Source organism: Melanostigma gelatinosum (assembly GCF_949748355.1).
Source record: "Melanostigma gelatinosum genome assembly, chromosome: 6".
Lineage (NCBI taxonomy): Eukaryota > Metazoa > Chordata > Actinopteri > Perciformes > Zoarcidae > Melanostigma > Melanostigma gelatinosum.
In genome coordinates, this window is record NC_136639.1 from 1,853,950 (window position 1) to 1,870,265 (window position 16,316).

General features: G+C 44.7%; 1 protein-coding gene across 1 annotated transcript in view; it reads right to left on the minus strand.

Annotated features, from left to right (window-relative positions):
- znf608 (zinc finger protein 608) overlaps positions 1–16,316 on the minus strand; it is a gene marked incomplete at its 5' end in the record, with an annotated part of 46,147 nt that overhangs the window by 12,758 nt on the left and 17,073 nt on the right. Inside the window, 3 exons of the mRNA XM_079270712.1 lie at positions 547–2,998; positions 7,984–8,071; positions 11,820–13,311. Coding sequence (XP_079126838.1) covers positions 547–2,998; positions 7,984–8,071; positions 11,820–13,311 — 4,032 coding nt within the window. The remainder of the gene's footprint in view (positions 1–546; positions 2,999–7,983; positions 8,072–11,819; positions 13,312–16,316) is intronic.

A 16,316-nucleotide genomic window follows, 5' to 3' on the forward strand; every position in this document is an offset into this window, starting at 1 on the left:
CGGCAATGACACCAATCAAGACACGTCTCACACATGATCAACGGCAGAATTTAGGCCAAACTGAAGAAGAAAAACAAAAAACAACCTCCCAGACATGGCTTTCATTCAAGTCACACAACCCTTTCCTTTTTTCACAAGATCCTGCAAGTTCATGCATCGTGAGATGACGTGATTAAAACAAATCTATACAAGCAGCTCATATATAAAAACCAACACGTGTGTATTTGAACTGTTTCTTTTGTTCCTTTATGTGTTTATGTTCTTACATTTGCAGCTTCCCCCATTGATTCAAACATTTAAAAAAAATATTTGCCACCATCAAATCAAACTACACGATTTTGATTTCCAACCAAAACGACGAAAGCAGCACATGTCAAAGCACAGCCACAGCACCACAGAAGCCACATGGTCTTTGTGATTAGCACCTTGTTGGTTTAGCTTGACACAATGTGTGTGTTTTAATCTCTTTGTGACACTCGACAGCAGTCGCTAAAGCACACCAACAACACCATCAGCGGCGGGTTAGAGACAGAGGGAGAAACTTACACTGGAATAGGAAACATTTGAGTCCAGATCTGTCTGACTGTTTGGGTTGTGGAGTGATGAAGAAGAGGAAGAGGAAGGCGACTTGATGTCGTCACAGTCTTTCATCAAGACCTGGTGCTGGTCCTCCATGCCACCGTGTGCTGCCTTCGTGCCCAGACTCTGCCCCCTTTCTCCCCTCTCACTCATCTCCACGTAGGACAGCACGGGTTTGGGACAGCAACCTTTGGCGCCATCTGGACTTTTACCCAGCATGGGTCCACCGGCTAAACCCCCAATCATGTGTTTATCGTCCTCACTGTCTCTCGACCCCTGTCCCCTCTCGCCCCTCTGTTTGGCGCCGTGCGTCTGGTCGCAGCACTTGGAGGCCAGCAACATTTTCTGGTCCATGTACAGGCCTCTGGAGTACTGGCCGTAGTACAGGGACTGGGCCAAGGCGGTCTGGGTCTGGCTCATGGCCAGCTGGAGCTGAGACTGAGGCGGCCCGTCGCCTTTCTTTGAGTCCGAGAACTCATGTGAGGATATTTTGTCGTCCTCTTTCACTTCGTCCTTTCTGTCTTTCCCTTTGCCATCGAGGCAGGAGCTCTTGTGGAAGGCGACGCTGCTGCTGTTTTGCCTGTCCGACTGCATGTACCCCTGCAGGTAGTAGGGGTCGTAGCCGTGGTAGTACGGGGATTGGGGGTCTTTCAACAGCGGGGCAGATGCAGTGGGCGGGGTTTTACCAGAGCTACCGTGGCTACTGTTAGAGCTCGCCTCTGAAGAGGCCGAGGAGGCGGACTTGGATCGGATTCCATCCGAGCGACATTCAGAGGATCCCCCATCGTCCCCGGCATCTGAGATGTCGGAGTAGGCGGGGCTGTTGTTCTTGCTGTCTGTTGCCAGGCAACTACCACCAGAGTCGAGCCTCGATGAGCCACCGATGGAGGGGCTGGGGGCATTGTCGGTGAAGGTGTACACCTTGTCGGCCTCGGCTCGGATACTGGCCATCCGGCTCTCCTGGCTCTCCGTCAGCCCGTTCATTACATCCTGCTTACTGAGGTGCTCCTTCAGAAGGCTTCCAGAAATCTCCTTGACACCCATTTTTGAACCACCACCACAACCATCTTCCAGTTTGATTCCACCACTGTCGCCATTAGGCGTCCTGGTTTGTGTGTCTTTGTTGTGTTTGTCCTTCAGCCTCCGTTTCTCTTTCTTCCTGGTCTCTTTGCTGCAGGTGACCATGGTGGCTTTGACGAGGATCGGTTCCACGACAATGCTCAGCTTTGGTTTGATGGGTTTCAGGGGAAGGTTTTTACTTGTGAGGCCCACGGCTGCCATAGGTGAGGTGGCAGTATCGGCTGTGCCGGTCGGATACGCCGTGTTGGGTATGGCGATCAGCTTTGGGGGAGCAGGGGCCGGAGCGATCGGCCGGTTGGTCCGTGACTTAGACAGCTTATCTACCTTCCCGTTGGCCTTCTTGCCCTTGTCGCACGTGCCTCCCTTTTTGTCGATCAAGCCTTCGGCTTCCAGCTTGGGCATCTCGACCGTGGAGTTCCTGTCTGGGACCATGCAGTTCTCCAGAACCACGGTCATGTTGGAGATGATGGGCAGATTGCTGAGGTCGTCAATCAGCCCGTCTTTCAGCAGTGAGGTTCTTCTGGTCTTGGGGTTGACCGAGGGGCTGTGGTCAGTGCTGAGGAGTAGTCGTCTGTTCTTAGGAGATCCCACCGTGGTCACCTTATATAGAGGAGCAGGTTTCTTAGAGGAGCTGTTGACATTGGTGCTGTTTGTTTCCGAGAGGTCATACGTCAAGTTGCTGATGATGTCCTCGCAGTCTGACAGTCGATCCTCGCTCTCCCCGTCCTTCATGGGCTCCAGTTCAGGCTTCCTCTGCTCCTCGGCCTCCAGGTGTGCGTGCGTCTGGTGGTAGCGCAGGCCGTTGATGTGCTTGTAGCGTTTAGTGCAGTTGGGGTGGGGGCAGTCGATGAGGATGGGCGGGGGAGGAGGTGAGGAGGCGCAACCACCTCCGGGGTCCATGAACGAGGGGTCAGATTTGCCCTGCGGCGTGGATGGGGCACTGCGAGATTTGGCTCGAATCCTCTTCCCGTTACCGTTTTTGACGTCGTCAGAGGAGACCAGGCTGAGGTCCAGGTCAGCTGGCGGTTTGTTCTTTCGCTTCCCGGACGAGAGAGAGGAGGTGCTGTTGGTAGGTTTCACATCCTCCACGGTGAAGAAAGAAGGAGGCATTCGGCAGTTGCTGTTGATGAGGTTCAGGCTTCCTCTCCTACCCTTGCTGTGGATGGGTGCGGCGGTTCCGGCCACACCACCTCCGCGGCTCCTGTGCTGCGATAGACCTCTGACTTTGGTTGCAGGGGCCGGCTCAACGCAGGGCCGCTCGGCCATGGCCATTCGCATCCGTTTGCCCCGGCCACGCCCACCGGGCAACTCCGGGTCGCTGGAGGGAGACTCGCAAAACCTGGACACAAGAAGAGGAAAACAATACTTACTGACAGTATGGAAATGAGATGAGATACAGAGGTATTATGTGCTGTTGTGTATCGTAACTGGCCAGTCAAAAGAAGGTGCACATGCAGCGCCCCACCAACCACAAAGCTTAATCCAGAGTCAGCAAATTCTTATTAAATCTGAAATGAGCAAATGCATTAGTTCTTACTTTTAAAGCACGCTAATATCAGTTTAAACGAACATATACATTATAAGATTAACCAAAAAAGTATAGTCTGTGCTTCCTTTAAACTCTGTCCCAGCCAAGTAATACACAGTAATTCAACTCCAGCTTCCCCCTGATCCTGTCTCCATCTAGTGTTAAGTCTTCATGGGTGTAAAAGGACAGCCTAATAAATAATAAACCAATCGGATTCATGAGTGATTGGCAGAGTAATCAATCGAGACCTCAGACAAATGAAGCTCTTTCTGTTTGTATATCTCGGGCCACCAATAATATATATATATATATATATATATATATATATACATATATATATATAGCCTTATAAAAGCAGATACTTTTAGGAAGTAAATAACTTTATATTAGAATGTCACAAAGTGTTTCACAAAAGATATAAGGCAACCACCCCAAAAAAAAGACATAAGTATAAACTTGGGAAGATTGAAAGACATTTTAGCCACAATATTCCACTCCTTTAAACAAATGAAATGTTCTGTTAGGTCTGGTTTTAGTGTTATTAGTACGAGGGAGACACATTGTGGTCGTTTTAGTTCCTGTTCCTGTAGCCACAGTACACAGTGTCCTCATTAGTCCAGCAGATGGTGACAACGTAACAAAAAAGGTGTCAATGCCATCATATGGTGTCACACCATATTACAAACTCTTATCACATTGCACATTAGCCATGTTTTCATCCATATGTAGCGCAAAGTTTTACCGAATTTTTGAGAAAAAAATGGGAAAGAGAAAAAGTGAATGACTCCAATAAGCAGATAAGCAGCAGTGGTGCCAATTCTCCAGTCGGAAAACTATCGTACATTACAAAAGAAGATGTAATCAAAAGAGCGCCAGTTGAACCAACAATGTAACAAACTGGATGGAAATATGACATGGATGTTGATTCCATGTATAAATGTGAGGACGGTGACATCAGATCATTTGGAGCGATGAAGATTTTATCAAATTCTTTGACATTTTCACGTTTTGTAAATGTGGATGAAAACAACAGGATGGAAACCACCTGTTGTATCGTATCACATGTCAATTTACATCATATCAAATGGAATTACATGAAATGTGATCGTATTGTATCAAATATTATTGTTTCTCATTCTATTGTTTTACATCTTATGGTATCATGTCTTCATACCACAACTTGTTGTATCACATTGTATCGTATCATATTCTACCACTTTGTATTGTTTCCTTTCACATTGTATCATTTTACGTCGTATTCCATGATGTCAAGTTCAAGCAGAAAAGCTTTTTCAATCCTGGTTGAAAAACTGGAAAAAACATCAAAACATCAAAGTGGGAAAAAATAGCTGTTTCTCTTGTTCCTGAAAGGCTCTAACCCGAGAAACAACTTGTTCTTATCTTCACCCAAATTGAACTCTTGTTCCATCAGACAAAAAAAAAACGTAGAAAATAACTGATTATCATTCCAGGCTCATGTTTGACCACTCTATCCAGACGTCAAGGATAGGAATTGATTTTTCTTCCTGCCTCTCCTTTGATAACATGAAAAAAACCCGTACAATCCACGACCATCTCTGTATTTGATACGGAGACATTTTGTATTCACACGATGTCCCTTCGTCTCTGAAGTCTTGTGATGCTGTTTCTCAGAGCGCCTCACATCTTTACTCTCAACAGGCTTCTCCACTTTCACACATTGTTATTCATATCAAAAAGTTGTTTGCTGAGATTGCTTTATGTTTATCTACAGAGGGAAGCTCTACCTTCCTGAACCGTGCACATGTGCTCGCCTTATAGTGCATCGATTGTGACGCTACATTGCAGAACTCAATGAAGGTATTCTGACGTTGGAAAGACTGTTTTGGGCGTTAATCATCTTCCATTAATGGAACCGCAAAGCACGTTGGGACTAGACGCTCTTGTCCCCCTCTGTGATTTTCAAATGATGATATCTAACGTTTCTTGTGATGTTTGTAATTGCTTTTTTACATCAGCGTGTCCCTGAATGTCAGTGAAGCTGCTGGAAACATCCAGCTGCATATTTTATGGATTTGTTTTGGGCTCTTTCAAGGTTATTTGTTGCTCTCATGCCTCTGCTTACGTTCTGTATCAGCCGAGTAATCGAGTTTAGATGATTTGGTACAATTCTAAGTTACTGTGAGGAACTTCTATCTGGTCCTGAACCAGTCCCAGTGTAGTCCTGATCCTCTATGAACCAGTCTCAGTGTAGTCCTGATCCTCTATGAACCAGTCTCAGTGTAGTCCTGATCCTCTACAGACCTCCATCAGTACAGAGACCATCAGAGAGAAGATGGTCTGTTTCTATAGAGTTGTTCTTGATGCTCGTCATCGGAGCCACCGGGTCGGATTCTGGTGAAACCAGATGAACTCGTGCAGGTTCACCAGAACCTCCTTCAGCTCAGACTCCAGCAGAGACCGGTCCACCGTGGACAGACCCAGATCCTCCAGCAGAGACCGGTCCACCGTGGACAGACCCAGATCCTCCAGCAGAGACCGGCCCACTGTGGACAGACCCAGATCCTCCAGCAGAGACCGGTCCACCGTGGACAGACCCAGATCCTCCAGCAGAGACCGGTCCTCTGTGGACAGACCCAGATCCTCCAGCAGAGACCGGTCCACCGTGGACAGACCCAGATCCTCCAGCAGAGACCGCTCCACCGTGGACAGACCCAGATCCTCCAGCAGAGACCGCTCCACCGTGGACAGACCCAGATCCGGCTTTACCTGCAGCCTTGGAGTCAACAGCGACACCACGCTGCTGGAGACCCAGGACGTATTGCTGGACCCGCTGGAGGGAAGGGGGGCACGGGAGAACCAGAACCAGGACTGAGAGGGGCAGACTGTCAGACCTGCTGCAGTGCTCAGGAACACTACCACTTTAGTCCACAGGGGGCGCCAGAATCAACACAACTTTAAAGTTCCTTGTAGCAGCTTTAAGTTTGTCTACTAAAGCTGAACAATTCATCACTTATTTTTTTTATTAATTTTTTATAATAACTTACTTTATTTATGTTTTTAGTCATATTTCGTGCTTTAATTTAATCATTGTGTCGTTTTATCTTTAGGTTACAGTTTCATTTATGGACTGATAATAAATCAACGAAGTGGGAACATTTCATTCCATTGAATTATATAATAAAAACGCCATTCAGTCCCCGCTGACAAAGTGCTGCAGAAACCAAATGAAAAAAAGAAGCAATTTAGTCCCTGGTTTCTGAGATTAAGCTGTAATTGCCATGACAACAATCATTTATGTACAGCAGCGATAATTGAGAGGTTTCCGCCCCGCGAGGAGAGACCGTCACAGTTTCTACTCAGCAATTAGAAACAAACACTGGGATGAGTTTCTGTTGAAGCTCATCACAGAACAACAGCTAACAGGCCACAGTCAATTCAGCCTTTTTTTAAACATATATATATAAACATATATATATTAGGGGTGTAACGGTACGCGTATTCGTATTGAACCGTTTGGTACGAGGCTCACGGTTCGGTACGCATGACGAACCGAATACGTTTGAATTTTAAAAAATTAAAAAATAATATTTCTAATAATATTTTTTTTTTAAATAAAAAATTTAAACCTTTATTTAACCAGGTAGTCCCATTGAGATTAAAAATGTATTTTGCAAGATGTAAGTAACAATACAAGATGTAAGCAAGATGTAAGTAACAATACTACATAACATTAAGGAGCAGTTCTTGTTTTTTATGCTGATGTGTTGCTAAGAAGACACCCCAGAAGATGAGTCACTCAGGTATAGTTCCATCATTATTCAAAGTCAAAGAATAACTTCATGATGTTAGTTGTAATGAATAAATATATTTTAATTGTTGGAATGCTGTTAAGCATTCCAACAATTAAAATATATTTATTATATTTATTTAGTAGTAGACATTTATTTGTCTACTACGATGACATATAGTCTACTATGATGACATATAGTCTACTATGATGATATATAGTCTACTATGATGACATATAGTCTACTATGATGACATATAGTCTACTATGATGACATATAGTCTACTGTGATGACATATAGTCTACTATGATGACATATAGTCTACTACGATGACATATAGTCTACTGTGATGACATATAGTCTACTATGATGACATATAGTCTACTATGATGACATATAGTCTACTGTGATGACATATAGTCTACTATGATGACATATAGTCTACTATGATGACATATAGCCTACTATGATGACATATAGTCTACTGTGATGACATATAGTCTACTATGATGACATATAGTCTACTATGATGACATATAGTCTACTATGATGACATATAGTCTACTATGATGACATATAGTCTACTATGATGACATATAGTCTACTGTGATGACATATAGTCTACTATGATGACATATAGTCTACTACGATGACATATAGTCTACTGTGATGACATATAGTCTACTATGATGACATATAGTCTACTATGATGACATATAGTCTACTATGATGACATATAGTCTACTATGATGACATATAGTCTACTATGATGACATATAGTCTACTATGATGACATATAGTCTACTATGATGACATATAGTCTACTATGATGACATATAGCCTACTATGATGACATATAGCCTACTATGATGACATATAGTCTACTATGATGACATATAGTCTACTGTGATGACATATAGTCTACTATGATGACATATAGTCTACTATGATGACATATAGTCTACTATGATGACATATAGTCTACTATGATGACATATAGTCTACTGTGATGTGTGCAGGTCTCACCTTGGAGGAGCCCAGTCGTGTTTGGTGCAGTCCAGCAGAGTTCCCACGTAGGTTCTCTTCCTCCACGTCACATTGACCACCAGCACACCTGTCCATCGGAGACAGGAAGGGTTAGAACTGGATCTACTGAGACCACAATCAGTATCAAGAGATCAACACAGGGTTCAGGACTTCAAGAGGAAATATTGGCAGTTTGTTTTAGGTCCCAGTGTCCCCCCTAAGGCCTTAAACCCTGAACCTTCAGGGTCTTAACATTTGTTGTACAATTGCGGGAATTTTTTTTTTCATCACTTAATTTGAATGTCTTCCAGACTCTTTGCAAACGAGATGAGAGGTAGTCGTCAAACAATCAATGTGGGCACATTTCCTCAGGCTAAATATGCAGAAATGCAGACTTCGGTAAAGGGTTCATGAAGGGCTCAAAATGTCAGCGGGACAGAACTAAACCCTCACGAAGTCTTCAGGAACTCGTCTCAAAGTCTGAGTCCAAGAGTGCGGAGATTGAGATTTGGGCCGTAGATTATAACAGCCTTTCCTGACATTTAAAGTTTTATCCCAAAATGTTTGTCCTTCACTCAGTAATCAAAGGGTTCAAATGATGACGAGTGGTTTTGACATCAATCAGAATACAAACACAAAACGCCTGTCTGTTAACGGACTCAAACTGTGACGCAGGTGTGTCAGAGGACATCAAAGCAAACTGTCTGAAAGGAGCTTCTCACCCTGTTTCAGACTTTGTGAACAGCACTTCTCTAGCGGCATACATCACCCTCTGTAGCTCTGCAGAAACACGCACTTCTTTGTTCTCTCTTCTATCTAATAGGGAAACGAATGAAACACCGACAAAAGACAAATGTGCAGAAATAAAAAAGAGAAAAAAGACGAGCAGCAGCTGTTTGGGAATGAAAAACGTGGGAACGTGAAGGACTGAGTTCGCAGCTTTAAAGAGGCTCAAATTGTTTTACAAACCCCCTTTTTGTGAAATCGCTCAAACTGATATCGGTCAGCAAACATCAGAGGAGGGAAACACAGCGCTCCGTTCCCGTCAGCTGTTTGTGCTTTGAAGAGAAATGTAGTCTTCAAGGTTTAAACTCTAATCCGAGAATTGACGACCTCTCAGCCATTTGAAATATAAATGGCTCTCTCGTCCTCGTCCTCTCTCTCTGACTGACATTTGAAAACCATTAACCTTCGGTTTTGTGATGTGCCGGCGGCAAAACGCGGAGCAAATCAAATCCTGGATGCATTTCAGCTTCAGAACCAGGTTTGACAGCAACACACAACTTGTTGCTCTTCAATTGAGCCCGATGGCCAACGCCATCACGACACACTCACACACAGACGAGTGGCGCTGGATGGATTTGATTAGTCAACAACTTAATATTCCCAAAGTCTCTGTAAGTAGCTCTGAAGTAAAATATATGAATATATATGATGAAAGTTATTTTACCTCACATCTATCCCGACGGGCTTCTTGCTCCGGCTGACTTTAACCCGTAACAACCAACACACCAACCTTAAGAGCTTCTATACTTTCCTACATGGACAATTACAGTCAGACCAGACAGCAACCTCCGGTTCTGAAGAGCGAAGGCTGCATTCTCTCTAGTGTCCACCAGGGGGCGACTCCTCTGGTTGTATAGAAGTCTATGAGAAAATGACTCTACTTCTCTCTTGATTTATTCCCTCAGTAAACATTGTAAACATGAGTTTATGTCTCAATCTCTAGTTTCAAGTCTTCTTCAATACAGCATGATGTTCATTTAGTACATTATGGTCCATTTAGAGTCACACAGACCATTTGATAATACTTATATAACGTTTTATTGTGGTTACTGTGGTTATTGTGGTTACTGTGGTTACTGTGGTTACTGTGGTTATTGTGGTTATTGTGGTTATTGTGGTTACTGTGGTTACTGTGGTTACTGTGGTTATTGTAGTTACTGTGGTTACTGTGGTTACTGTGGTTACTGTGGTTATTGTGGTTACTGTGGTTACTGTGGTTATTGTAGTTACTGTGGTTACTGTAGTTACTGTGGTTACTGTGGTTATTGTGGTTACTGTGGTTACTGTGGTTACTGTAGTTACTGTGGTTATTGTGGTTACTGTGGTTACTGTGGTTATTGTAGTTACTGTGGTTACTGTGGTTACTGTGGTTATTGTGGTTACTGTGGTTACTGTGGTTATTGTGGTTACTGTGGTTACTGTGGTTACTGTGGTTATTGTGGTTACTGTAGTTACTGTAGTTACTGTGGTTATTGTGGTTATTGTGGTTACTGTGGTTATTGTGGTTATTGTAGTTACTGTGGTTACTGTGGTTACTGTGGTTATTGTGGTTACTGTGGTTATTGTAGTTACTGTAGTTACTGTGGTTACTGTGGTTACTGTGGTTACTGTGGTTATTGTAGTTACTGTGGTTACTGTGGTTATTGTAGTTACTGTGGTTACTGTGGTTACTGTGGTTATTGTAGTTACTGTGGTTACTGTGGTTATTGTGGTTATTGTGGTTACTGTGGTTACTGTAGTTACTGTGGTTATTGTGGTTACTGTGGTTACTGTGGTTACTGTGGTTATTGTGGTTACTGTGGTTACTGTGGTTATTGTGGTTATTGTGGTTACTGTGGTTACTGTAGTTACTGTGGTTACTGTGGTTACTGTGGTTACTGTGGTTACTGTGGTTACTGTGGTTATTTAACGTGTGTGTTTAGAAGACAGTAATTATTTACAATCCTTGTCATTGACTTTATCTCTGCCCATCAAGTCAGACAGACAGACGTTCAGTCAGTCTGTCTGTCTGAGTCGAGCCAATCACCATCTGATTAGAGCTCATCAGACTCTGGCGTCCTGCAGGGAGGAGATGTGGGGGGGCGGGGGGGGAATGGTGGTCTCGTCTTCTTCTTCTGTCTTTCCAATTAGTATTCTGCTTAATTAAGATGCAACCGGCGTCCTCCCCTCGTATCGCTCCGCCGTCACGAGGCGGGTGCTCTTCGGTTTATCCCTCCGCCTCCTGATATAGTCCCCCGAGCTGCAGGATGAAAGAATAAAATAAAATACTCTCTCATGTCTCTCTTTGTCTTTGTCGTTTTTTTCTTCTTTCCTCTCTTTGACTCTGACATTGTCCATTTAGAGACGATCCTTCTTCGTCCCCTCTGTCTGTCTGTCTGGTTTTCTTTGCCTCCGTCTTTACATTCCTCTCAGCTCTCCGTCCCCCCGGAGCTTTAAAGATATAGACAGAAAGCTCGGCTGCCATTCTGTCCATCTCCTCACATCTCTCTCTCTCTCTCTCTCTCTCCTCCTCATCTATCCGTCAGACTGAATCCATTTTCTCACTCCTTCATGCCTCTTCTGTCCCTCCATCTTTGTCAGGACTCTCCCTGTATGTCAAGTAAAGTACACGTCTGCATATAGCAGCACATCACCGCGTTAAATCTCTGCATGACGCCAGATTTAGCATCACATTATTTATGAATCCTGTTGCTCTGCTGCGGTTTGTTTACTCTCACAAACCTGGAAAACAGAAAGCTTTGATGTTTTCCCCTTTGCATTGATTTTTCTCTCCAGCGAGGAGCAAGTGTTCAGTTGTGCTTCTCTGCTCGTTCCTTAGGAAGAGAATCCGAAACAATAAATATGTGAACAGATTTGGGTGAAATCTGGTGCAAAGTTCAGGGATGAGGATTCATTTCAAGGAGTTCTTGAGGACGTTATTGAATGTTTGGACCGTTTGGATCTGTGGGGTTGTATGAGGTACGTATCCATAATCAGTGTTAGCTACACGAGCTCTGGTGGACCACGAGGGGGCAGGGCCCAAGGATTGGACCGCGCTTAAGACCGGGAACCTCTGTAGACCAGTATAACCTCAGTAGACCAGGAACCTCTGTAGACCAGTAACCTCTGTAGACCAGTAACCTCTGTAGACCTGTAACCTCTGTAGACCTGTAACCTCTGTAGACCGGTACCCTCTGTAGACCTGTAACCTCTGTAGACCTGTAACCTCTGTAGACCTGTAACCTCTGTAGACCGGTACCCTCTGTAGACCGGTATAACCTCTGTAGACCTGTAACCTCTGTAGACCAGTAACCTCTGTAGACCGGTAACCTCTGTAGACCAGTAACCTCTGTAGACCTGTAACCTCTGTAGACCAGTAACCTCTGTAGACCGGTAACCTCTGTAGACCGGTAACCTCTGTAGACCTGTAACCTCTGTAGACCAGTAACCTCTGTAGACCGGTAACCTCTGTAGACCGGTAACCTCTGTAGACCTGTAACCTCTGTAGACCTGTAACCTCTGTAGACCTGTAACCTCTGTAGACCTGTAACCTCTGTAGACCGGTACCCTCTGTAGACCGGTATAACCTCTGTAGACCTGTAACCTCTGTAGACCAGTAACCTCTGTAGACCGGTAACCTCTGTAGACCAGTAACCTCTGTAGACCTGTAACCTCTGTAGACCAGTAACCTCTGTAGACCGGTAACCTCTGTAGACCGGTAACCTCTGTAGACCTGTAACCTCTGTAGACCAGTAACCTCTGTAGACCGGTAACCTCTGTAGACCGGTAACCTCTGTAGACCTGTAACCTCTGTAGACTGGGAACCTCTGTAGACCTGTAACCTCTGTAGACCGGTATCCTCTGTAGACCAGTAACCTCTGTAGACCGGTATAACCTCTGTAGACCGGTACCCTCTGTAGACCAGTAACCTCTGTAGACCAGTATAACCTCTGTAGACCGGTACCCTCTGTAGACCGGTATAACCTCTGTAGACCAGTATAACCTCTGTAGACCAGTATAACCTCTGTAGACCAGGAACCTCTGTAGACCAGTAACCTCTGTAGACCTGTAACCTCTGTAGACCTGTAACCTCTGTAGACCGGGAACCTCTGTAGACCTGTAACCTCTGTAGACCAGTAACCTCTGTAGACCGGGAACCTCTGTAGACCGGTACCCTCTGTAGACCTGTAACCTCTGTAGACCTGTAACCTCTGTAGACCGGTAACCTCTGTAGACCAGTAACCTCTGTAGACCGGTATAACCTCTGTAGACCAGTAACCTCTGTAGACCTGTAACCTCTGTAGACCTGTAACCTCTGTAGACCTGTAACCTCTGTAGACCGGTAACCTCTGTAGACCAGTAACCTCTGTAGACCGGTATAACCTCTGTAGACCGGTACCCTCTGTAGACCGGTATAACCTCTGTAGACCAGTATAACCTCTGTAGACCAGTATAACCTCTGTAGACCAGGAACCTCTGTAGACCAGTAACCTCTGTAGACCTGTAACCTCTGTAGACCTGTAACCTCTGTAGACCGGGAACCTCTGTAGACCAGTATAACCTCTGTAGACCAGAATAACCTCTGTAGACCAGTATAACCTCTGTAGACCAGTATAACCTCTGTAGACCACTAACCCTTTAACACACCAAAGTGGCACAGTAACACACAGAGTTCTTGTTGGAAGGCAGAAGTAGACCAGACTGTGTTCTGAGGTGAAATCACGGCTTCTGTGAATGGAGTCTTGTGGATAACATCTTCAGTCCCCGTCATACAGGTCTGTCTGACATCAAGGCACAGAGGTGAACATATTCTATGATGGCGTTCACTTTAACTGATGTTGATTCTTTATGTCTGCAATACGTCCACAGCAGAACTCTTTCGTTCGGGTCTGTGGCTCCTTGACCTCTCCTCCGGACACATTTATTATTTTTTCATCATCCCGACGTGATGCAGTCGTGTACCAATAAAATAAAACGATATAGCAGCTGGTGGAAAAGTTTCCACCGCTTCAAATGACCAAAGACACTTTCATGATATAAAGACAGGGAAGCAGAAAACCTTCACATCGGTGAACCACAGAATATTTGGCTTTTATTTTTCTTGCTGAATGACTTGAATGATATTTTCAATTATAAAGAAATTGAGTTGATTGATTGACTACAGAGTTGTGCAGCCTTGGAAGAGGTTTGTGCTGCGACTTCTCATTTTAAATGTTTCACTTCAATTTACATTGTGTTGGTCGGTTTTCTTTTTACCTTTCAAGGTCTGGAAGGAAGTCTGTTTAGGACCACCAGCATATATTTATATATATATACATACATACATACATATACCCCGAGTTATGTTTTGTTTGTTATTCTTCTGCTGTTCTGATTGTTGCCTGGGCGGAGGGAGCCGCTCGACTTAATTAATACTGGGCCGTGGCTGGCAGAGCGAGGCGGGATGATTCATTAGCAGCCCGCGGTACTATTACACCTCCGCCGAGGGGCCGCGGCGCCTATCAAAGCGCCGCGGCGTGGAAGTGGGCCGGGTGCATCATCGGGCCGTCTGATCCGCCGCCCGGTACTCCCATGGTATCATTCTGTAAGGCAAGGCGGGCTTCTGCTTTCTGCTTTTCTTCTTGTTTTTGGACTTAATGTGCAGCTCAGCGCCAAACAAAGCTGCTCCTGTGAGGATATCCAGGCATGTTTAAACATATTTCAGTTATTTCAGTTTGGAACGCGTTTGAAATGAAAAAAGATGAGAAGTTTCTATCTGTTCTTGTGGCATAATTATGTGTTTCAAACCCACACTAGTTGGAACGGAACCCAATCTGTATCTGGCCCAATGTGGTACATCCACGGAGGCAAAGAGCGTTAAAAAGATTCCGCTTTTAAAATCTGTTGGTTAAAACTGTTCTTCTGATCCTCCACATCTATAATTAATCTTCGGTGAGATTCAGGTGCAACAAGGACTTGGTTCAGGTTCTGGTGAGATGGTTGGTTGAGCGCGAGAGTCATCACGAGAGTCATTGCAGACAAGAGAACGCTCAACAAACGGCCTACAAGCATCAAGAAGAAACAACCGGAAGAGGAGTCAAAGTCAACCGGGAGTCGGTGTTGGCTGGAGGAAGAGGCTGGATCTTCCCTGTGTACGCCGATATGTTATCACATGACCACAACTCCATATTTAGGTCACATGATAACAACTGAACCTACTCCATTAGGAAAAGTCGCTTCACACAAAGCACCAATTTCTGTCTGAAAAATGTGCATGGATATTTATAAAAACTGGTCTTGTGGGTTCTTATGAATTCTTGCAAACCCTGCAGAAATAATATCATTTAAATCATTAATATTGATTTAAATTAAATATTAAATTAAATATTGCTGTTATTCTACAGATAATTAAATTTAAATAACAGTTTGTTGCGCGGGTAAGAGTGTATTTTCAGAGCAAAGAGCCTTCAGAACATTGGCCGTCTGTTTTGGGTGCAAAGGACAGTTGAGATGTAATGGGATGTAATGGGATGTAATGGGATGTAATGGGATGTAATGGGATAGCGGGCTGTTGGTGTTTAAGAATAATGTACCTACAGAACAATGAGCAACAAGCAATCCGCTTCTCAACACCCAATGATGTACGACTAACACCTCGACGGCTCCATCAACTGCCAAATAAACGTTAAAACACAGCGTGAGATGGTCCAACAGCCGCTCATGGAGCTGATACTCACGACTAACAGCCAGGCGGCAGCCTCGACGTTACAATAATTATCACGTGGAAGATTCAAACGTAGATCTATACCTGCGGAACATGTCGCATCGCAGTGCGGGCGAGAAACAGCTCTCAGATTCTGAGATGCGGATAAGAGGCTCTGGAGTTGTGCTGTCCAGTAAAGCTGAAGACTGTTTACTCGGCTATGAGTCCAGACAGACTGTTGCCCGGGAGCTTCATTCCGCTGCTAAACACAGCCTCCCATGTTGAATGAATCCTGCTAACAACACGTCCTTTAGTCTGAAGGAGGAGGAACAAAACAAACCGGTTGCTGGAAACCTGCAGCTGAATTGTTCACGACTTTGCCTGCGTTCAGTGGAAAAAAGGTTTTGCTGTTCGTCGGCCTCTCAGTTGCTTTAGAGTCACAGATTTAATGACAAACCACTAATCCTCAAATGTAGAAGCAGCAGGAGGGCCATGAAAGGTGGCTGTGGGCTTTTCCACAAGAAGAAGAAAGTCTTTTGTCAAAGTCAAGTCATGCTTCAGGATGAGAAACGCTGCTGAGGTTTCACTTGAAGGTTGGAGCACTGCTGCTGTCACACGCTGCACCGCTAATTGCAACGGAGACGGCTTCTGCTCAACTCTCGCATTCGGGCAACAGCTCTGGTTTAACCCGTTACAGTGGAGGAGGAGGAAGAGGAGGAGGAAGAGGAGGACGAGGAGGAGGAGAAGAAGAGGAGGAGGGAGGAGGAGGAGGAGGAGGAAGAGGAGGAGGAGGAGGAGGAGGAAGAAGAGGAGGAGGAGGAGGAAGAGGAGGAGGAGGAGGAGGAAGAGGAGGAGGAAGAAGAGGAGGAGGAGGAAGAGGCAGAGG